Source organism: Geospiza fortis, unplaced genomic scaffold, assembly GCF_000277835.1.
Source record: "Geospiza fortis unplaced genomic scaffold, GeoFor_1.0 scaffold128, whole genome shotgun sequence".
Classification (NCBI taxonomy): domain Eukaryota; kingdom Metazoa; phylum Chordata; class Aves; order Passeriformes; family Thraupidae; genus Geospiza; species Geospiza fortis.
Window position 1 is genome coordinate 2,315,044 of NW_005054420.1, and position 24,906 is coordinate 2,339,949.

The 24,906-nt window shown below is 35.5% G+C and overlaps 1 protein-coding gene across 4 annotated transcripts in view; it reads right to left on the minus strand.

Annotated features, from left to right (window-relative positions):
- NR2C2 (nuclear receptor subfamily 2 group C member 2) overlaps positions 1-24,906 on the minus strand; it is a 37,341-nt gene continuing 12,435 nt past the window's right edge. For all 4 annotated transcript variants that reach the window (XM_031061636.1, XM_005426645.2, XM_031061635.1 and 1 more), the window contains 13 exons: positions 24,193-24,303; positions 23,161-23,361; positions 21,835-21,937; positions 21,052-21,231; positions 19,150-19,297; positions 17,384-17,477; positions 16,819-16,952; positions 14,034-14,211; positions 13,643-13,764; positions 13,004-13,143; positions 10,023-10,160; positions 8,417-8,522; positions 1-6,282 (listed from right to left, as the gene is read on the minus strand). In XM_031061636.1, coding sequence (XP_030917496.1) covers positions 6,108-6,282; positions 8,417-8,522; positions 10,023-10,160; positions 13,004-13,143; positions 13,643-13,764; positions 14,034-14,211; positions 16,819-16,952; positions 17,384-17,477; positions 19,150-19,297; positions 21,052-21,231; positions 21,835-21,937; positions 23,161-23,361; positions 24,193-24,264 — 1,791 coding nt within the window. In that variant the 5' untranslated portion in view covers positions 24,265-24,303 and the 3' untranslated portion in view covers positions 1-6,107. The remainder of the gene's footprint in view (positions 6,283-8,416; positions 8,523-10,022; positions 10,161-13,003; positions 13,144-13,642; positions 13,765-14,033; positions 14,212-16,818; positions 16,953-17,383; positions 17,478-19,149; positions 19,298-21,051; positions 21,232-21,834; positions 21,938-23,160; positions 23,362-24,192; positions 24,304-24,906) is intronic.

Genomic DNA, 24,906 nt, shown 5'->3' on the forward strand with positions numbered 1-24,906 from the left:
TTTTCTATGACTATAGTTATTTATTCATTATTTTAAAAAGGCATTATATGCTCAATTAACTATTGACTGGCAGACCTCTATAGGTCAAATGAGAAAAGGTAAAGAGAATAATGTAAAAACCAGAAAATTAATGGAATATATTTGTCAGTTCTAAAGAGCAAATAGTGAATGCAGAGTGGTTTAGAAAAAAGGTGCAAAGCTCTGAAATTTGTGAGGATGCACCAAATTAGGAAGCTCTGGATTAGCAAATGAATAAAAAATTTTAGCACATAATAGATGAATAATGGCTCCATATCTGTACATATATACATACACTACACATTTCCTATACACTGTACAGAATATATTTAGACAGAGAGGTATAAACATATACATTCATACACACATACATACATACAGCTATTTACATATGCATCATCTGCTCAAGTGAGTTCTAGAACTGAACATGCAGAAATGCACAATGGTGGGAGGCACAAAATAGACATGTACAACTCTATCAAACCCCCTAAAAAGAAAGGCAGGAATTTAACAATAATAAGCCATTTTCAAAGCATTCATGTAACTCAGAGGACTGAGCAGATTGTGGGCATTAATGGAACATCACAACAGTACTACTACCTGTGATGAACTTAGCATGACTTCACAATAAAAAACATCTTAACTTCAGATGCTTAAACTTAGATCATCTAAACTTTACAAAGAATTTTACTTTAACTTGTAACCCCAGTATAAATAATGTTGTGATTTTTTTTTTCACAAATAATTTCCCATATGTTGATAACACTGATTGCAGCTGAAGTAGGGTTGTAGCATTATCTAACAAGATGGGCTAATGGCATCAAACAATAAGCCTGAACTTAATTCAGGAGTATTTACTGTTAAAATGACTCGGCAACTTTAGAATTAAAAGGTGCAAAAAGTAAATGCTTTCATTTGCTCTCCTTTGCCATCCTCTCTTGGTGATTTTTCATATAAAGCTGTCTCTACACTAAGTTCCTGTCATTTAAGTAGATCCAGTAGATGCTGGCAATTTGTCCTTCCTCTGCCCCTCACTTTCCTCTCTAGGGTGACCATGCCCTCATTTCGCTGATACCTCCTGGATGTTGGGAAGTGTTAGGACTGCACACTGTTGTGTGCTGTTGTCAGCTGGCCCATGCTTATCACCAAAGCCATCGACTGCAAAAGCTCTGCTGTATAGCCAGTATGGCAAACCCTGGGAACAGGTGGGCATCGGCCTATGTTTTCTGGCATTTATGCTTTTCCTCTTATGGACAAGAGTAGGTAAAAAACACCTGCTTTTGCACTATTAAGAGTAACAGGGGAGGAAGAAAGGGATCTCAAATAGAAAATCAACATTTTTGGTCTTTCCAGGATGGTATCATCCAGTAGATGTGTGCTGGTACACCTGTGTGTCTGACTGACCTGCCAGTTTTACTGCTCACTTCTCCTGATTCAAACAGGGCCCTGACTGGTGCTGTTAGTGCAGGAAGCTGCTTTGTCACTGCTTGAGCAGTACCCTCAGCCCATTCATTTCCAGTTCTGTCTTCCTGGTTAAACTGTATTCCTGAAACCCTTTGCTAGTCATGCTATTTGGTGCCTTTTTTTTTTTAAATTGTCTTTTACTAATTAAACAGCAGGTAATCAAGAAAGAATCCTAATTACTGTCTGAACTTTAATGGGTAGGAAAACCTACTGACACCTGCAGTATCCTGAATGAAGTAATTCAGGACTCTGTGAGTTCTGTGTACTATACAGAACAATAAAAAAACCATACAAGTGTTTTACAGTCTCTGCCAAAGGAGAAACAAGAGTCACGAAACTGATTTCACCTGGGAGCTTCAGCCCTGACTTGGTTTCTCTGTGGCAGCCTCAGAATTTGCCCTTTGCCAAAGGGAACTGTAATGGTGATGCAGAGCTGCTGGATTCTGCACGCACTGGAACCAGAGCTCCTCACCAGAGGCATCATGGCTGTCTGGGGGCCATGGGCTTCAGAAGATGGTGAAAGGAGATTTGGCAAATGACGCCAACTAATCAGTGGACAGCAACAATAGTTTCTTGCCACAGTGTGCTCTGAAAATTAAGCCTTCTTAATGAGCTAACATTTTAAGGCAGCTAATAGAAAGCCTTGTATGACCTCTTAGAAGGATCTCTCCTTGGAGATAACTCTTTTCTCCTCTACCAGTTTCATGCCAGAGTAACTCCACAGACACCAAAAGCATTGCAGACAACTTATAAGCAGTGTAAATAGGCTGAGAAAGATTACTTTTGCACATGGTATTAGTTCTGATTCTACAGTCCAATGTAAGTAAATAAAAGGAAGAAAAGAGTATACCTTCCTATGTTTGTCAAAAATGTAATTAAAATGATTATGACAAAGCTAGTCCCAAATGCTTTTTATCTACAAGACTGAAATCCAGTTCCTTTGCAAAAGAGTTGGAAAACAAATGAAGCACAGTGGACATTACTGCCTCATTATCATTCCCAGCATTGCCTCATTATCATGCCCCAGTCTCAGTCAGCACAGAATTCTAGCATTTGTCTGACTGAATTATGACTAGTATACACATTTGCTCAGGTTCAGATAAATCTAATCAGATAATTTATTATTGTATTTCTGCCAAGTTAAAATATTTTCATTTGAAGAGCAGCAGAAATAGAACCTCAAAACTTCTGAAGAGAATAAATTTTGGCACTAAGCAGAGCTTCAGTGAGATGAATTTTTCCTAGAATCACTTTCTAACTGTGATAGTTTGACTGCAAGTTCTCGTGAAAACAAGTTTGGCATTTAAATTTCACCTTTATGAAAACAAGCTATTTCTATATTTAATACTCAAGAAATAGTTCTTCAATAATTGTTACAATATAAAAAAACTCTCCTGTCCCATATTCATAAGGAAAAGTTTGCACTTTCCAAGGAGAAAAATAACCAAAACTAATTTAACAGTAAAGCTACTAAGATTAGCCTGTTACCGTCTTCCAGTCACTGCAGGAGGGATGTAACAAACCTCAGAAATTCGAAGACTATGTCAGTGTTGCAATATTATTTTCTGCAGAGACCGTGCAAAGCGTGCTTGATTGTGCAGCTGCACTATGTGCATCACAGGATCCTACTGCCACTGAGATGGATTGTTATGGGGAGAAATGGGCCAAGGGGAACCATGTGAAGTTCAAAGAGGGGAAGCACAAAGTCCTTTTCCTGGGTAGGAAACAGCCCAGGCATGCATATAAGTTCAAATTTCTACAATCCAAAATGTTAGTCTTGGAATCAAAATAGTGTATAGTTAGAAAGAGTACTTTTTGTTAATGGTGTCAGAACTAAGTAGCTTGGTTCTGACTCTGCAAGCCAGCAAATTATGCTAATGATGCTGCACAGAGAGGGACTTTGTAGCTTTTAGGTGGTAATATCCAAATCTTAAGGATGGAACTGCTTAATTTCATCTATTAAATGCATGCACAACTGTGGATTGCATGGTTATTACTTAGTTTACAAAAATTAATATTTTATCCCTAATAAGCTATTTAATAACTATTTGTAGAGTAAGTAACTAGCAGGGTTTGAGCAAGGATATAATTATGTGGCCTTGCATTTGTGGGGAGTGTAGTTTATTTGTAAACAGAACTGCATGATATTCATTGTTTTGATTTCCATATGTAATGCAAGGCACACATTTTACATTTTATTTCGTGTGATCACTTTGTTCCCAAGAAACTAAAATGCCTTTCTTTTCTGAAGTGTTATTATCACAAGTAATAAAAATTACAAACAAATTTTCGCACAGAAAATGGGGCACTTTTACTTGAAAAATTGGAAGTTGAAATGATGTTTGTCAAGAAAAAGCTAGCTGGTGTGTATTGAGATTTAAAACCAAATATTCCAATGGCTAGTTTTTGTTCTAAGGACTATTTAATTTGCCATTAAAATGTTTTCTTATCTGCTTAAATAATTTTTATTAAATTCTGAAAGGAAATTAAGTTCTGTCATCCTTTTGGCAATTAAAAAAATCAAAATATCTCAGTGCATTCTTGTAGAACAATGACATAATCCAATAAAATTTTAAATTTTAACAAAAGCAGCCACTACTGCTTCCAAGGTAGCTACTGTTTCTGATTAATAATTTTTAATTTTTAAGCTGTATACCCTTAACATAAGGACTGTGCAGCAGAAGTGCTGACACAATCCCACAGCAGTTACACTACAATCAAATGGTTGGTACTAAAAGCTGAAGTCCAGCTGTCTTCACATGTAGAGAGCAGACTATCCATCGCATGAACAATATGACAATTTCATTTGCTATAGCAAAAGTTGAGACAGATACAAGTGCAGTATTACAAATCTCTGCATGGATACTGGAACTCTGTAATACCCTTCTGAGAAAAGAAGATTCTGAATGTGCTAAAAATAGTAACTATAGAAGACTAATGCATCCAGAAGCTAAAATTAAATAGTCTTTTGTGTCACAGTAAGTGCTACAAATATCAGCCTCCTAACAAACATGAAGTATACAAGTTCATTTTGTTACTTTAGAAGCCTTATCTAAAGCTGCTTAAGGTCTTTTGGCTACAATTCAGACTCTGAAAAGTCACAAACACCAACCTAGTTGATGTTTCTAAATAAATATCAAAAACAGAAGAAAAACCAAAGTGCTGAACTTACCATTAGATCAGTTTTGTCCCATAAATCTACTTAAGTAAGAATGCCTCTAACACACAAATAATTAAAATAATTAATGCATCTAATGTGCCAGGATCAGATGAAGGTATTAATTGCTATGACTTAAAAAAAAATCTTTGATTTTGAAATACTGAACAGCCATAATAGTAAATTATACTAAAATGAAACCTATGCTAGCAGCTAGTGGCCAGTACTACTAGCAGACATGTTGATGGCTCATCACTTGAGACAATTAAAAAGCAGTTCATCTTATACCTCCATGGTGCATCAGTCATCAACTGCAATTGTACATGAGTGAAAGTAAATCCTAACTATATTTTGGTTTCAAAGTGAGTGACAGGAAAGTTGAGAACACTGCAAAATCAGGAGTGCTTCATGAGGGAGGGAAGGAGAAATAAAGTGAGAGAGCTTTGTAATAAATTCTTGCTGACAACCGAGAGGTTCTACACATTTTAGGTCTTAAATTGTACCCTGTGGCTACATTATGAGGGTGTTCAAAGTACAGAGAGGAGGAGTAAATTTGGAGCATACAAAGAGCATACTCAAAGAGCATCACACAGGTCTATTTTAAATAATGCTCTTCCAGTTAATGACTGATTTTCTCCTAAGTCAAAAGGCTGCTTCCTAGAATAACATTTGTCATGATTGTGTTTGTCTGAATAAACACTTTAAGGAACCTGCATATTTAATCATTATTGTGACAAACACTTTTTTTCTTTAGTGTGGGGAATTCCTGTAGCACATAACATGACTGCACTGTACCGTGTATTACAACTGCACTAATTTAACAGATAAAGTTTTATATAATGTGGATATCTGATTTAAGAATCCACATTAATATTTCATGCATAACATAACAGCAAGTGACTTTTTGTAGATTAAATGATTGTCTCCTTTAGCATTCTACAGTTTTACAAAAATCGCTAGCATTTTGACTAAGGACATACACTTTTTTTCATTTGCCATACTCATAAACAGGATGTTGATGATGCTGTTGCTCTGACAAGAAGTGATTACAAAGTGCTAGTATTATACCCTGGCATTTGCTAGACATTCATTCCAAGGATATTTTTAAATATATACATACTGTTCTTTTTACTTTTAAAGTAATTTTATTACTACTCTGATATTATAAAACTCTTTTTAACCACTGATAGTTTCTAAATACAAAGCATGTGAAAAGTATGTTCAGTAATCTATGGCCTTTTAAATGAAAGGCATCCAAAATATTCCTTGTGGCAGGAAAGGTCCTATAATAGGTCTTTTAATAGCTGCTTTAAATTTTGTCAACATCAAAAAAAGACAAGGAGAAATCTGTCAGGAAACTGATAACAAATTGGAATTATCTGCACATACTGAAACACTACTCTTTTAACTTCATAATTATACGGGTTTTGTGAAAATTACTTCAATCCCTCAAATTACGTTGTTTCCTCTATGCAGACGTGCCAGTTATTTGACCATTATATTCTGCTGTTTCCATTTTGAGAATGTAGGGGATTATGCTGTCAATGGGAACATTTCCAATGAGACCTGTGAAAAACAGTTCCTCAGTGATGCTAGAGCTCATCAGCCTAAGTGCTGGCAGGCGAACTAGGATCCGGGCTAGCCTGAAAAAGAAGTTCAGTGGATTATAAATACATGTAAGACCAGTTTAAGATACTCTATGGTTAAAGAGCTGGATCTGCTTTTATTATTACCATAATTCATGAATAGGTGTAAAGAGGCAATTAAAGCTAATTTGGCTACACCACAAAAAGAATGGTTGCTGTTCTATCCTGCAAGCAAAATGAAAGCTAAGTAGCTTTGTAGTTTTCCAATGAGAGGGACATGTTAATGCCCTTTGTAGATAGAACATGTACGTACAAACACACAATTTTCTTGGCCTGCTTTTGAAATTCCCAGCTCTGGACAAACAATGCTGAGACTAATAATATTCATGTTGATTAGTGTGAACATTTGCACCATTTTAAGAGTACAATGCTTAATTAAAATTTCAGCCATAAACAGCATAGTTCTCAGTTGCCTAGCAACTTCATGCCAAATGAGATAGCAGGAAGGGGGCTGGATGTACATAAACAGAAAAAAGGGAATCGGCTTCTAATGAGAGAAGGAATTTGGGGGAATGTACTGTTAAGCATAAATATTCCCAAATTGCCCTGGTGTTTTATTTACCAAGATGTTAACAGATATCCAATACAATGAAGTGACTGTATTGAAATGCTAGACTTCCATTAATATGAAATTTAGGACAGTGATGAAAGCATTTTGCAGCCATTCATATGGCAGATGTGCATCACAAATGCTAAACCAAATAAATTTTCTGAACCAGAACCATGTAATAGCAAACCTCAGGTAGCACTGACCACAGGTGCTCTGGAAAATGCTTGAATATTTATGGCGAAAATATCTAAGGTCCATTCTGCTAATATACCATATCTTGTAAACTTTAGGGCAAAAAGATTCAAACTACGCTGTTGTTTTTATGAAAATTGTAACACTTATCCCTTATCTTAATTTCTACCAGCACTCAGTTGCTCAGAAATAAACAGATTTGTTCTCTAAACTTGTCTATAGGGGAGCATGGAGATAGAGACACTATTAGTTAAAATACAAGACACTGCTTGGGGAATGTAACTCTGATTTTCTTCCCTGAGACACTATTATGAGAAGTAAGTATATGGAACAAATTTTATATTTAGTTTTATAGTAGATATTCAGCTCTCACTAATCAAACCAGAAGTCCTCAATTGTACATGGAAGAATGTGGGATTTGAGGATATTTCTGAGGCAGAGAATTCTATTTTCATTGCACCACAGTGTTAATTCTGCAAGATCGGTGCAGAAAACAGAGATGGGAGAAGCTCTCTTTTTCAGACAGGTTTTTTTCTTCTTTTTAGTTACTTCACCCTCAGACAATGCTTAAGTGTATGGGATTTCTTCTTTACATGAGGATGCCTTTCACAGTAAAAAAGAACATGCTCTGGTATATCTTACAGACTGAGGTGAGTAGTTCCCTGAAAATGCAGAGAATTATTGTGTTGATGAATTTTGAGTTTTGATGGAGATTGTTAGAAAATACAGTAATTGTTTCTAGCACATAACAGACAGAAGAGTTGAGAAGTGAAAAAAAAAGCTAAATAATTTCAGAGAAGTCCTTGGAAATCAAAAAAAAAAAAAAAAAAAACCAACACCAAACCCAGAGGAGAAAATAACTAGGATGTGGGAATTTCTTATAAACAGAAGTTTGAGAAATGGTTATTGCTCCTTGTTATATGTATCATCGTTTTTCCAAGGGCTATAACTGGCAGTTTTAACATTTTCCTGCATATGCAACTTAAAAAACATTTCAAGGATGATAATCACCTTTTAGTTGTCAAAGAGACTTTAAAATAATAACTTGAAAAAAGAAGCAGTGCGAATTAGTCAGTTGAAGCAGTTATCCCCCAAACTTCTAAACAAATAAGTCTGTTTACTTTTCTAAACACGACTATGACAGTCTCAAACCCCTCAAAAACCAAGAACGTACTAATAAATTTGATTTACATGGAGGAAGATAGACAGCTGTTCTTGTTTCTACATATCTTTAAACAAACCTGCTTCTATGAATTGGGTTTTAGTTCTTTCTCACCAACAGTCAGAAAAAACCCCAAACCCCAGATGTCAAAACCATCAATGACATTATTTTGTACTTCTGTTAGCTACAGCCCACAACATTACTTTGGGTACTTTAGAAATAAATACCTATAAGTATCTTCTGGATAGGTTTTTTGTACATAGTCCTGCAATTCCATCTGTGCCTTCTCCTGGAATTTTTCTATTTGGGTTGAACTGGTCAGACCAGGGTGATCTAAAGAAACAAAACATTTCTGTATGTCGATTGTTTCCCTATACATTGTGAAATAAATGTATTTATAAGACTCTCACATTTAATTTCAATGAAGTATTTCTCTGGTATTGTGATGTTTAACATGCTAGCTGTATAAAGATAAACATTTACTTCCTGGTTTCAGAATTAGCTTGTTCACTTTTCTCTCCAGAGCTGTGTGTATCCATAAGAAAGTGGACAAAGATTAAGCCTGTGTGTGTGTACCAGGCAATGACACAGAATTTGTTTTTAGCTTTGCCTCTTTAAATGTAAACATGGTTGTCTCTGTGATTTGTTCTAACTAGGCTGGCTAAGCAGTATCTAGGGTTATTCTCTTGATAGATCAATGTCTTAATCTTGTCAAGTCTGTCTCATGTTTTAATTCCAGCTGGCTCAGCTCCTCAGACAGCCATGTTCTCAGAGCAAAAAAAAAATCAAACCCACAAAATATCACCTCTCTTAGTATGCCGAAATATCTTCACTCATGTGTCCAAACTGCTTGTCCCTTGAAATAGGAAAGAGCTACATTGAGTTTGGATAGTTTCTTGCTTTTCCAACTCAAATAAAACCCCTAACAAACCTAACTCTAATGGGACAATCTCCCCCAAAAAATCCAAAAGAACATTTCAGGACACCAGTATCTTCTAATTAAGTTTTATTACAAAGAGAGAAATAGTTATCAATGCAAAAAACCCCCAAGCAAACACACCAATACCAATATATCCTTTTACTTTGTATTCTATTAAATACAAAGTGGTAAATACCTTTGAATTAAAATAAATAATATGCATTTCTGAGCAAAACCTTCCCTTTTACTCAACCTGTTAGCAGTTTTAGATTAACTGTGTCATTGAAACATTTCCATCTTTGCTGAAAAGACTGCCACTTCCAGTTTTTTATCATTCCAGAAAATCTCAAGTGTCTTCTTTGAGTAAATTTTCATATTTCAGAAACTGCTTTAGCTATCTGCTGTAATTTTTTAGTAACAAATGGAAAACAGCCTATTTACATTCAGTTTTTGAGATTTTGTGGAAGTTTCATATACAATAGGTATTTCTGCTCATATTTCAGCTATTCCTCTTATAAGTATATTAAAAATACTAAAATTGAAGCAAATTTCTTTTTGTCACTTGGAAAATGCATTTCTTCTAATCCCCCTCACCATTTACCTCACTAATATTGCTAGCACACATTCCAGATAATTTATTACTCATAGATTCTCAGCTGAAGGTAACTTGAGAATCTAATCTTCTAGGATGGATATACAGGAACACCTGATAGATTTGAACTGTAAATAACATGGATATGTTGCTCTGAAGTTATTTTAAGACACATATTATGATAATCATTATGAAACAATAATTTTATCTGCAACTTAACAGATGAGTCTCATCTCAAGACACTAGTCTCATTTAAAAAATGCTAAAGAATTTACATATTAAGACTTATTATTTAAAAAGATGTGATTACTAAATTCCTTACCAGGGCTAAAAAGGACTATAGCTTTAAGGTATGCATATTCATATCCATCAATATCAAGCTTGGCCATGCTGTTACAGAACTCCTGAAGTTTCCAGATGTGTTCCATGACTTGCTTTATTCTGTCGCCAGAAAGTTTATCTACAAAAAGATATTGCTTACTATTTCATCTGAGCTCAAGCATTTCTAATATATTAACAAATAAAGTTTTATAAACCAAGTCAATGATATTTGCAAGTCTTTTTCTGTCTTAGAACCATTTAACATGTAAGGATGGCCTGAATTATTATGAAAGCAAAGTGAATTTATCAAGTCTGAGACAGACCCGGAGCTAGCAAATAATGTTAAGAACATTGTAGCAACAGAATGTTATCCTGTCGCCAGGGTAGCATAATCTGCCACACCAAACTTTTTCCAGTGATGTACTGTTCTAAACAGAGATTCTGAAATGATGCTGCATTATTCTACAAATGGCTAGAGTGATTCTGGGAATGAACAGAAGCACAAAGCAAATACTAACGCACAACCCTGATTTTAAATTCAAACATTATTGAATGAGCCTTTCCAAAAGTGAATGCAAGAACAGTAATAACAGTGCTGCTTTCTCCTCTATCTGTACTTTCAGGAGTGACTTTTCATTAGCTATGGTAAATAGTCTTTTTCCCATCTGATAGGGTAAATTCACTGAAATACACATACACAGTATCTTCTATCATTTGAAAGATCACATTTCCTTATATTGCGTTCATAATCTATCTTAAAATTTCTATTTAAAAGATGTATTTTATTTATAGATCTGTTATGAGTAAGTGGTATTAGCTGCTAACCTAGGAAGGGAGAGATTTCTGTTTTGGTAAATAGAAATCCTTATATTGAACTGCATATCTACAAACTAGTCAAGGAATAAAAGCATTAGAGAATACATTAAGACATTTTTTAAAATATATAATTACTATTATCAAACTCCAAAAGTCAGTTTACAAGGGATAAAAACCTTTCCTTGAAAAACACGTTAGAATAATTTTATTCCAGTCACAATCTCCAACGCTAGTATTTAATATAATTTTAATTTGAATATTGTATTTTTCTCTATACAGCTAATAGTTAACAGGATTGCTTAGACTCCATGTGGCTTAAACAGAATCTTTGACATAGTTTATTATGACTTGATCTATTTTCTGAAACTGCAGTAAGAAGATTAAATTAATGGAAGAACCATTTTTTGCACAGTCTTGAAATAAGAATGAAAGCATAATCTACATTTCTTAAATCATTAATTGTGATACAAATTTTTAGTTACTCAAGATGGATGGAGATAGATGTAATGTTTTTATTCCTGTATTAAGTGGGAAAATATGGTCCAGAAAAACTCAGGAAAAGCAAACTAGAATTCCAGAGTTTCTAAGTAGCTTCATCACTAATAAATAAAGTTCTGAAATTTCTTTACTTTGTTTTGAATTTTGAACGTATAATACACAATGTAACATGATAACTTTGCAGAACAGGTAAATAACACTAGTGATCCTCTTTTATTGGCTGGTCTCAGCTAACACAGTATGAGTGCAAGTACAGGTTCTAGAAAAAAATTATTTTTTTACAACATTGATGCATGAGAACAGAAGTAGAACCAGCTGTAACAGCCCTGCCACTTACTCCTCTCCACTGCTAGGAGCAAAGGTGGAATAGACAGCTCTGTGTATTCTGAAACAGATATAAAGCCTAACTTTGCATAGAACATCGAATATGCAGGTTTCCCTACTGATCTTTTCAACTCCAGGAAAGGAGCAGCACTCTGTTGTATTTTGGGACTGTCCAGGCTCTCTTGAATGAGAAAACAAACCAAAACAAAAACCAACCAACAAAAAAAAAAAAAAAAAAAAAAAAAAAAAAAAAAAACAAAACAAGAAACAACTCTATATTCATTATGAAAGCAATTAAAGCATACTATCCATTAAAGAATCAAATTTCAGTCTAATTTTCTTTATCATGATGAAGCTAATAAAGTAGATTAAAACTTGATTGTTGAACTATAAAATATACAAAGAAGATATCTGGAAAAATATTTAATACTTTCAGCTCTGGAAAAATACATCTGTTTTACTCTCCTTAGTAAAAAACTATTTTCTAATTTTTTTCTGTGTGCAAAATAATGACACCATAAAAAATATTTTTAAATGGTACCAAATAGTATTTTATAACTGCTTTTAATGGACATGTAAATTTAAAGTAGTTCTCATGTATTATGCTGTCTTTGCAGAGTTTAAAACTGCTAGCATTGTTTTCTTCCTCCTTTTAAAAGTTAATATTATTTTCATGCTAATGAATCCTATTGATTGGAAGTGTCTTTAAAGAATGAAAAAAAGCAAATATAACAGACTTTCATCCATTCAAGATATAATCATCATTATCAACAGACCAACGTTGAATTAAAAAATAAAATTACATACATCTTGTTAAGAATGTCAAGAAATGAGGTTGCTTAATGCTTCAAGGGCACTTCAAAATGCATGAATCATTATTGCATTACAGCATTATCCAAAACCATTATACATGCAATAATATGCTTGTTGTGATAATTGGCAAACGTTGTGTTTTTACACCACAAAGAGGAGAAGGAAAGTTCCTGAAGGAAAAAGTCTGGTGTGGTTTGGAAGAGGATATCATTATTCTAAGAGGAAAAAACATACATCTGGATGGGAAGAAAACCCTCTGAGCACATCCAAGGAGTATTTTAGGATGTACTTTCTCTGTAATATCAGTCAGGCATAGAAGACCACCCTGCCTCTATGGACACTTCTATCCCACAGATATCTCTTTGAGGACAGTGCAAGAAAATTGTAAATCACCAGGGGAAAGATAATTATGCAAGAGAAAGCTTCATCTTCTCCTGGTTCCTGGTGAACAATTTAGCCACTGATGGGGAAACACCTTGTGAGCAAAGTTATCCAAAAATCCCTGTATTGTTAGCAGCACTGGTAACATACCTTCTTGTATGCTGTTCTGGAGGTGGTTGACAATCGCTCCCAGGATAGTGGACAGACTCATCACCTGTGCACACTGTGCCAGCCCTAAGGTAAACAGTTCATTCCAGCAGGCACGCACAAGGCTCGTATTACAGTCCTGCCTACAAACAGCAGAAAATCAAACAACACTAGGTAGTTTGCATATCAGCTTGGTATTGCCCTATGTATAATTAATGTTATGTATAACAATTCATAATCAGGATTAATCTATTGCAAAACTTTTTGGTAACAGGCATATATTAGCATATTACAAGTATTTCATGAAGTAAAAAAAAATATAGACTATGGGAAAACATTTTGGGTTATCTGTGAAATGGTGCTCATCAATTCTTTAGTAAGGTATCAAAAGAAAGCATTTAATTTCCACAAATTAATGCTTGCTTTTGATTTGGCTTTAGTTTATGTAACTACAGTAACATCAGATATTGTAGTTACCCTCCCTTCTGCCATCTTCTATTTTATTCTTCAAAACAGGGAATATTGCATAGTCTTCACACATTTTAGAATATTAACTAAAAAGTTCAAAATATTTGGAAGCATTCAGATGAGTGCTTAAATTCATTCAAAAGCAAACCATTCAAACAGAGTATGTCCATTTACCCAAGAGCTTGAAACGCAGGTATGGACCTAGCCCAGTGCATAGAGAGGAAGAGGAGTCGTGATGCTGACTCACAGATGTAGTGTACATTAAGGTACTCTGGCATCGGACTGGGCATTGTCAGCTGCAAAAAATAAAAGTACAGTACAACACATATAGTTCAGACATAAACTAGTTTTTATCATCGGTAAATAACCAGCAAAACATTCAAAGTACTCTCACAGTCCATCACAATCAACAGTGTGACAAGAAGTTGTCAAAGGAAAATTGTACTAAATAACTCATTACTACTGGCAAGGAATGCAAATTGGGAATATGAGACAAGAAATTATGTAGGAGCTCATACATCTTAAGCATTAGTTTGTTTAGTAAGACATTTAAAGAAGCACCTACCTTAAATGTGACATGTGTATCTGTAAGTAGGGGTCCTTCCACTTCAATAATTGGTGTTGACTGATCTCTACTGATTACATGAATATTCCCTCCTCCTGTAGGATCCATCCCATCTGCCACGTTATGAGCTGTTGTACCATCTGTGGTATTAAGTGCTTTAGCCAAAGTATCAAATGCCCTAAAATATAAGTAAACAATGAAAGAGTGATTCCTTAGATCTTAAAAACTTCACAGTGCTCAAATTAAATGCTATAAAATATTTCCACTTAGAGGCAACATACACAAGAACTCTTTAGGATGACACAAGGTCAGATGTTTCATTATAATTTGGTCCCTCTGTACTCTTTGGGCATTAATAAAACAAACAGATGTGCCCACATACTGCTGGTAAAAGATCTCCCCTATAAGGGAAGGATTTCATACTGTAAATCCTGCTCTGATAGTTTTATCCTAGTTTTGTACTAGTAAAGGGGCCTTGTGCTGTGCTGGTTGTGGCTGGGATAGAGTTAATTTTCTTCACTGTAGCTAGTATGGGGCTATATTTTGGATTTGTATTGAAAACAATGTTGATAATACAGAGATGTTTTTGTTAATGCATAGCAGTGCTTGCACTGTGTAAAGGCCTTTTCTGCTTCTTGTCCTCCCTTCAGTGAGGAAGCTGGGTGTGCATAAGAAGTTTGGATGTGACACATCCAGGACAGCTGACCCCAACTGATACAAGGATTATTCCATACTGTGATGTCACACTTACATAAAGAAGGGAGGAGAAAGAGGAAGTGGGGGGATCTTTGAAGTGGTAGCATTTGTCTTTGGAAGTAACTGTTACATGTGCTGGAGCCCTGCTGTCCTGGAGGTTGCTGAACACCTGACTGCCCATGGAAGGTAGTGAATTAATTTCTTTACTTTGCTTGCGTGTGTGGATTTTGCTTCACCTATTAAACTGCTTTTATCTCAACCCACAAGTTTTCTCACTTTTGCCCTTCTGATTCTGTCATCAGTCCCACTCGACTGAGGGAGCAGCTGTGTGAGGCTTAGTTGTCTGCTGGGCATAAATCTCAACAGTCCTCTTGTACTTAGCATTCTCTATTCCCCCTTCTCACAGATTCAGTGAGGATTACAGACCAGATGTATTCTGAAGAACAAAGTCCCTCTCCTTGTCCCCATTCTTGATCTCTGGCTTTTTGGAACAGTGGAGAACAGCGTGGTTTTCTTCTAGACAATATGCCTGAATTTCATTTCCCTTAAGATGAAATATAGGCAGGCACTCCTGATCTCCCAGTATACATAGAGCCTTAAAAGCCTTATGACAGTAATGCAAGAGAGACTGGTCCCTGGTCTTCTTTATACCCAAGCTGTTGCTGGATCATTACCCAAACAGATCACTGTAAGTTCTCTTTGGATTAACAGAGCTTAAATGTAAAGAAGAATTTTGTGTTCCAATTTCATACCAGTGGACATTATTATGGTACTGTGCTTCTTTGCCATTTTTTGTCAAGATGTTTTTTTGGGAGAGGTATTATAATATTTTTTTTTTTCTGCTTTAAAGAAGGAGTAAGAGGTTGACATAAGCTGACATTGCAGTGTCAAGTATTTTAAAATATTAATTCACTTCACTTGAAGAGTTCAAATGAAAGACTTAGCAGCCTTAATTAATAGAAATAAAGGAGCATTTTCCTTCTCTGGGTAGAGTATCTTGTTTTTCTCGTGTGTGGAACTATCCATTATACTTCCTTTAAACCCAGCCAGCCCAGATGGACATTAATTAATGTCCTTCTTGCTGTCACGCTTTCTCTCTCTCTCACCAGAGAGCTGTTTTCCAGTCAGTGTAGGGGGCAGACTGGTCTGGTATTTGTTTACTGTCAGGGGCTTTTCTGTGTAAATCATTTTTCTTATACCTTCTGTTATTAATGTTGTGGCTATTACGGTTTCATTTTGCTGTTACTGTTTGTTAGCTAGTCTCATTGCTGTTTCCAGTAAATTATTCCTATTTCAACCTGTGATCTCTGCCTTTTGTGTCTCTGACTGGAGACAGAGGGGGAGCAAGTAGCAGCATATTTTAAGTGTGAACATTGAATTGGAGAATACCATTCTTAAACCACGACAGTTAAGCTCCTCCTAAAAATCTTCTTTTTGAGAAACAGTGGACAGTTTTGAGTCCAAGTATTTTGTCTTATTAACTTATACTACTAAATTAAAGCAATCTGCTTCCCCACACAAAAAACACAACCAAAAACATCCAACAAAAAAAAATCCCAGCCTCGCAAATCTCAAGTTGTGCTGGAAATTATAATATTCCATGCTCCTTTTTCATTAAGAAAAGAAAGACTTCAAACTCTTTCTAAATCTACATTACCGGGAGATTTTATGGCAGCACAATCTCAAAAATAAATCTCCTGTAATACAGACTCTTAAAGAGCAGGGCTTAGGGCACAAGCATTGCACAGGAGAAGCTTACATAAAATACATCTGTGAAATAAAATGGCATTGAAATGTTGCTCTTCCCAGGGTCTTTCAAGGTCACAACCTAGTCATTGTTAATTTTTCTGAGAACCAAATCTGGTCTAGCTTTAGAGCACTACACTTGTAACACAGGACACAGTTCTTCACAAGAGGGCAAGAGCCAAAACTGATCTCTAAAGAGCTGGTATTTTGTTTCAAAGTAGGGGCAATCTGGCAATCTATACTGTGTCTAATGCAACAATGGCAAATTCCTTTAATGAATGAGTGCAAGGATACACCACATAGAACACAAATAACTAAATAAGGTATAAATATAAAGGCATACCGTGTAATCTCACTTGCAGACTGCTCTTCTTGTTGAACTTCAGAAGTATCTCCATTATTTAGTGACTCACTGAGATTAGCAAGAGATGTTACAACATTTGCTAGTGTTCCTAAGGCACCCTGGCTTGTTTCAGCCTAAAAAGGAAACACTGTATTAGTAAATCAAAATTATAGTTAATATATCATGTATAATTTCCCCCTCATTTTCAATCTTTTTGTTCCTTTTCCCCTATGCACCTTTTCCTTCTTCCTGAATGCCAGGAAGAACAATGGTTCTCAGTTATCTTTAAATCCTATTCTAATTATCAATCCTAGTCACAGATGAGACATTATATTGAGAACTACCTGTAGCTGACCTTTTGCAGAAATATGCTAGCCAAAAGAAACCACAATCCTATTGATCAATTTATTATATCCATTCATACAGTTCTTCACACTTATCACAACCTTATCTTCTCAAGAGCAACAACTATTTGAGACTATGTGCAACAACTATTTGAGACTAATAGATAAAGTAATCTGAACAAATTAATAGATATCTCAGAACTGAAGTGAGACATTAATACCTTGGAATCAGCAGCTAGGAGGACTGTACCATCATCCCTGATCAAAGGCTGCTGAATATTCACGAGCATTCCTGGATCAAGAAGACCAGCTGACCTGTTCAAAAGCGTAAGGCATCTGATGATCAATAGTATTTTCCATTAATCAGAAGAATGTGTAACAACTTATGAGAGCATAAAAGGAATAACCAGTTTTTAAATAAACAATTTAGTGAAGCTTACAGTTCAGTTAATAGGACTTAAGTCTTTCTAAAACAGTTGCCAAAAAGTAGCTTGAAAGACAGAAAGACTGAAAGATCTTGTAATTTCCAGTACAAAAACAACAACAACAACTTCCCAAATGCATATCTTCTCATTTGCTTTTTGTTCTGGTTTGGTCTGCTTTAAGGAAAGCTGTTGTCATCTCATGCTCTCAGAAGTCACCTAGTAGCTTTAGTTTTATATTAGACTTAGGAGGAAGGCATAACTCTGTATTCCAAGCAAGACACTGGCCAGCACTAAATGAAAGTCATAAACATATTTTTTACATTCCAAAATATAGTCAGAAACAGTCACATAATCAAAGCCTGCATAAAATCTCTGCTGCCTTTAATTCTGCTGCTTCTTGACCAAATATCCTTCCCCTCTCCTGTATCTAATTTAGGGAGACAGTGGAAAGTCTTTGCAGTCAGCAAGAAGTTTACTTCCTACTTAGGTGATGCTCCAAGTGCCTGTAACACGATACCAATGCACACAACACAGGTGCAAGGCTGCAGGACATTACAGTACAAGGGGTCCTACACTAAAAGCTATCATTGTGAACAAGCACAGGCAGCAAATTATTGTGTATTATACAAATCTAAATCCTACATTAATAACAGTGTGGTTCTTAATGACTATAGTAGTGTTTATAGGTCTGTAATGGATCTGTAGCTCAAGGAAATTTTTAAGAAGCAAATGTGTCTGTGAGTACTTCTTTCAAACAAGAACACTGAAAAACAATTCTCCGAGAAACCTGCAGCCCAAACTTCCTAACTGCAGTGTCATTTGTTCAACAAGGAATATGTATATGAAAAATTAAACACACACACTTCTTCCCCTATGAAAACTGAATAAAAATATCCAATTTTTTACATAGTTCTCAACCATTCGTGAACTACAGTTTTAAAAATGTCATATTTAACCTAGACTTTATTCTATTCAGAAAAAAAAAAAAAAGAAATCTTGCCTTTTTATGTGATGATGTACATTTTCACACCCATTGCCTAAGGAGACACCTGAGAGTGCAGGAATTGCTGCAGCAGCAAGGTACAAGAACCACTTTGGAGTATCTTCCATATAGTAAAAGGAAGCTGCTGTTTTGCTGTTGTTGAAACCAGTCTCTTGGGATGTGAATCAGCAGTCACTGAGTTTCCCTAACTAGTGTCTTTAGGAGAACAAAGCCTGAGTCTGCCATTTGCAGATCTGATTTCAGAGAAGTGCTAACTCAAATGTATCACAGCATTAGCCTACAGGCTTTCTGCTTGAATATCATCCACTTGCTCTGCATTGCTCTGACCTGGCTGGACAAGAGCCAGCTCTGAACTGAAAACCACATACCTGTATGCAGACATAAAAACTTTCATGAGAAGCAGAAACTACATTGGCCTTGGTAATGGAAACAGATGATGTGTGCATTAAAGTTCTCTTCTGTTCCCTCTGAGAGCAGAGGGGAGAAAGAATATAGGTGTGACTGCAAAGTAATACGCACAAATGACGTGAAAGAAGATACATGGTATTGAAGTACTCACCGTGTCCCATCTTTATCTGCCACAAATGTTGGAGTTGCTATTAGAGGGCTTCGAAGATCTTTTCTTATATAGATTTTTTCAGTAGAAGCTGCACAGTTGGTTGGTTTTTCACGTTGCACATCAAAAGGCTTTCTTTCACTTTGAACCGCTACATAAAGACAGAAACATACAGATTTGAAAGGAAATATTTCAAACAAAAAATACAAAAAGTAAGTAAAATTCCTGCAGTTATGATAGTGTACCACCTCAGTTAAAAACTGGAAATTTAGTACCAAGAGGGAAGAAACGCAGGCTCCAATTTTACTATATCTGTGAGTATGTGTATTTTTACATATACTTTTAACTAAGAAAGTCACAGATTGATCTTTTGCTTCAAGTGTTGCTGATCTGGAATAAAATATTGCTCTTTTTTTGGCATTTGATAAGATGGAAGATTCTACAGATTGTGTTTTCAATTTGTATTTTTTTTACAGGCACAAGCTATATCTAAATGTTAGGCAGATTTCTATTCTGGATGACACAAAACAATGCAAACCCAGAAGGAACCCTGAAAAAGTCAAGAGAGGCAAGTTACCTGAGAGATGCAGGTAAATTCCTTGAGAGGATACTTTCTGCATGACATACACTTCACTCACAGCCATTAATTCCTCCCAGTTGGGGAAGAGTGTTCCAAAACTAACCCTTTCATAATCTACATTTATACTTGAGAATTGAAACAAACTAAGTTCAGTCACTGAAGTGCCAAACAAGTATAGGAAATTTTTTATGAAATGTAAAAAAAAAAGCAAGAAGCAATTACTTTGTAACTTTTAAAGAAAGTGAAAAGTGCATCTTTCTAATATTAAAATATTATTATTAAACATATTACAGAAAGTTATCCTCACAACCAGCAAGAGTTACTTAGTTCCTGGTTTTATTTTTTACTATTGCTGTTACTATTAGCAAAATTTAGGGGCTTCCAAGTTGGCATATCAAATTTACTGGCTTGGTGAATACATATAAATTAATCAGAGGCCTGACTCAAAGCCAGTGAAGTCAATAAACATATACCCTAATCATATTGGAATAAGAAAGGTTTACTATCTGGAACTGCAGCAGTTTTTTTCGTACAAACATCTCATCTTATATTCAGCACATTGTGCGTAAAGCAGCAGAATCATCACAATAGGTCTGGAGTTTCAGAGTGCAAATACAACAATTATGTTCCTATTTACAGCTTAATGTTCTGCCTCCCTTGAACTCAGTGGCTGGAACTAACCCTGCTTAGATCAGATCACAAAACAATCTTGTATTTGTTTCACGTAGTGCTAAATTGAAGAACAGGTGATATAAACTGAAAACAAAAATATATTTAAACAAGTGTTTGGCTCCTAGCACTGGAAATGTATGAAATACTACAGACAAACATGAAAGCATATTTTAAAACATATGACAGTTTGTACAATGCCTCATAAAACACTGCTCACAAATTATCAAATTAACATAAAAATTTAAAAAGATGGGAAAAAAAAGACTAACTATTTTCTATCATTGGCTGAAAAAGCCACAGAAATAAACTGGAAGGAAAGCAGATTCTCAAAACAGAATATTAGACTCAGATTCATGTCAATCCATGTCAAAATATTTCCTATTATAAACATACACTGTGTTTGGCACATGCATTGTAAGTGAGGCTGTAACTGGGCTCCTCAAAGACAACAGTACTTGGAGACGTGGTTCAGAACAAACCACTACTGCACCTCAGACATAAAATGGTGATGAAAGAAAGGTGCATGAAATGCTGCCAAAGCGTTCTGTTTCCTTCCAGCAACATATACCAAAACAGAGAGAACACACTAACAAATGGTAGTCCACAATTGTTATTTGGTAGACACAATATCACATTGAGTACTTAACACTCACATTCCATTTTCATGCCCATCTCTAGACATTTCTTAAGCCTACAAAACTGGCATCGATTCCGATGGTGTTTATTGATGATACAGTCCTGGTTGCTACGACAACTGTAGGTCAAATTCTTCCTTACACTCCTTTTAAAGAAACCTTTGCATCCCTCACAACTGACAGCACCATAGTGACGACCTAGGAAATATATATATTATCAGTTGAAAATTACTTGTATTTTAGCATAGAAATATTAATTTTAACCAAGTAAAACACTGTAAGTCACCCTTTAAATTTGTTTTGGATTTGTGCCAGCATTTTGGACCATGAAGGCATTACTACAGTCTCACAAGATATTTCTGGTTTACCTAATGTCAGGGGTTTTGGTGAGAGAGTGGAGAGAAGAGAGGAAGGCTCAGGCTATTGCACTAAGAAGCATTTTCTTGGAGCAGTTACGCATTTTTAGGTGACATGTTTATTTCATGGTAGCACATCACTGTGGGGAACTTGACTACATGCTTCAAGCAGTCTTTTTCAATTACCAGGAGCAATTTAATCATTATTTTATCTTTCAGCCAATTTATCATATGCTTCAGTTCAAGGAGAAAACCCAGTATTTTTCCAGGCAGAGTTTAGCTATTTTTTTGTGTATAGATACAGAGTATATTTTTCCATTTAAAAACTCAGTTACTTTTGCCATGAGCATAACTAAAATTGGTTAAAGCACATGAAAAATCATCTCTTCATCCCAGTCATCCTTTCAAGCAAGTTTCTTCAATACCACTTCGTAGGCTTCCTTACCTGATGCTTTATCACCACAGACTACACAATATTCTACTACCTGGGGCCGCTGAACATCAGTTTTTCCTAGCAGACGTTCCACTGAAGCAGAGTCTGTCACTATCTAAAGCAAAATTCCAGAACAAAAAGATGTAATTAGCCAGATGTAAAGGTAAGGAGTCTTGCCTATAGAACAAGACTGGTGTATCAGCTAAGAAGAGGGGACTAAATTTATGAATAAGTATGGCATTTGGAATGGAATTAAGTAGTATAAAATGCAATTTAATAAGAGTTCTTACTGACAATAGAGAGACTTTTGAAACAGTCATCTCAAAACAAATTACAAATAAAACTGCTAGCTTTGTTTATTACAAATGTTTCTTCACTTGTGCAATCAACAATATTTTTCTCTTGTTGCAAATACTCTCAAGTGGCTGCTATACTTTAGCCAAAGACAGTTGGCTTTCAGATGCTGTTCCCATCTGTCTCTTCTCTAGCTATCAGGGATGTATGGTTCAGAGAGGATAGCCTGGAGCTCAGATCTATAATAGAAACAGTTTAGCTTCCAAAGGCCTGGGATTCCAAAACTTCTGTTCTGAACATTCAATTTAACCAAGAAAAATTTAAAAACCCAACCCCTCTGTAATGTCAGATATCCCATTTAGCATGGAAAATGAATTTTAGAAGACTTCTAATAATATTTTCAAAATATTTATGTAAAAGTTACTCTTCTTCCTGTAAAATATTCTCTATCGTAACAGTAACAAGAGAGACCAGGCACTTTCTCATTTGTTTTATTCTTTTTTTTTTTAAGACTGCTAGGAAGAAATCTGAAATTTCATGAGAGATAGACTATTGTTACATCATTGTCTTTCCAAAGCTTCTGTTCATGTAGATTATGCTCAAGACCCACAAAAAAACATGAGCTTTATTGCAATGTCTTGATACTGAATGTAAAGTACAAACTCATGTAAATTTGCTCAGGTGAGTTGTATCTCTGTATATCAGTGAATCTTAGACTAAGAAATCCTGGCACTTCTCACAAGCACTATCTTAAGGATTCCCTGATGTCTTTGGAACCTGAATGAGAACACATGACGAGGAATGATAAGTGCAATGGAATACATGAGGTAGGTGAAGACTGAAGGATTTGTGATTGAACAATGAAGCCTAAAATTAGTATGTCTGATCCATGTCATGAGAAAACTACTGCAATTGGTCTTAAAGCAATTTAGACTTAATTTAGAAACAAAACAAACAAACAAAAGAACAACAAAACCCCCACCCCGCCCCCCCCCTTCCCCCCCCAAAAAATATTCCATGGTTTATCTAAATTACTGTATTTACCTGAATTCTGCCTGGCACAATGTTGTCTGTGGTGGTAAAGATAAGCTGCTTGGCATTAGATGTCTCAGGTGCTGCCAAGATCACCTTTCCTGCACCAGTTCCATCTGGACTAGCTAAAATGAACTGTTGCTTTGGAGACACAGCTGAATCCACTGCTGTCACTATTTGAATTTTCTGACCTGTTTGCTGATCTGTCACAATCTGTAAAACATTGAAGAAATTAGTGACCACAGTAAATTTTGTTTTGAAACCTTTCATTCTATCTCAGAATTATATCAGTGGAAAATTACAAAGAAGCTCTCTCAAAGTTTTCTTTATAAATATCACTAGGGAGATGTTCCCCAGTTAATATTTGCCAATATATTTTACACAAGATGTTACTCCCTAAAGTTATCATCAAAAGATGGAATCGGGCAGCCTTATTGTTTCACATGCCAATTTTCAAGATTCTCTAATGATGGAAGGTTTCTATTTCTGATACACTTGTCTGGTAGCATGATCTCTACTTTGCCTGGTAGAGTAACCATATCAATATGCAGTAGAATTTCATTAAAATTTAGTAAGTCCTATGTAATTTGCCATTGAATACGTTCTGATACATTAATGACATCTTTTTATTATCTACCAGTAACAAAGTTCCACTGTGCAGCATTCCCAAAGGCCAACTTTACACTAAATAGATTAATCTCCTACTGGCTCCTAAATAAGTGGAAGAGGAATCCACTTGAAGACAATCTCAGATATCTGTTGACAATATCTCACCCTTTGGTGTGGCCAGGGCTCGGGAGATTTGCTTGTGCAGGCAAGGTTTAACCTGTGTTAATACTCCTCACTGGCTAACTATTATATACAGCCATCTAGTCAGCACCAATACTGAGGGAAAAAGAATTTTAATTTTCACTAAAAATTACCTAATCTCACAAGACTTAAAGGAAGTATTCCATAGTCTTTAGCATGCTTTTGTATAAAGCTAAGTAGGAGGAAAAGAAAAAAAGAAAATATATGATAGTTGGTTAATAATTGGATTTTTACCTGAATGCGTTGTGGTGAAGCTACAGAGGAGTCTGTGGAAATTATCTGGATACGCTGGGAAGGGCTGGTCATCACTGGAGATTCAGATAGCGAAGTCTGAACAGTCGGCACCTGTAAATAACATACAGAATTTTAATTCAGTGTTAAGGTATTGAACACTTTTTAATATACCTATATTTATAGAAGATCAGATAGCCCTATAGTTTAGAATCTAAATCAGTCATTTAACCAACTTGCATTGGCTTTCAATTAATTATCAGAATATTTTTCTTTTTCTGGAAATGGAGTGAACCTGACAAAACCAAATCACCACTACCACCACCATGCTGCTCAAATGAATCACTAGGTAAGTACTGTGGGATTCTTTAGCTTACTGAAATGCAGAAATACTTTTTTTAACTTTTGATTATACACTTACCTCATTTTTTTCTTCTGTAAGTAAAATGTTAAGTAGTTCCCCTTTTAATAATTTCAAAGTACTTTTAAATGACAGAGATTAACTTTCGCACTGCTTCTGAATACGATTGTTTTTTGTCCTATTCCGTACCTTTCTAGACTACCAAACTATAATGCAAATTTAGTTCTGAATACTTAGCGCGAAAAACATCCCTTGCAAAGCCGTTTTCAGAGCAAAAATGTTAAATGTTGAATTAAACATGGATGATAACATTTAGATTAGATATTGGGAAGAATTTCTTCCCTGGGAGGGTGGTG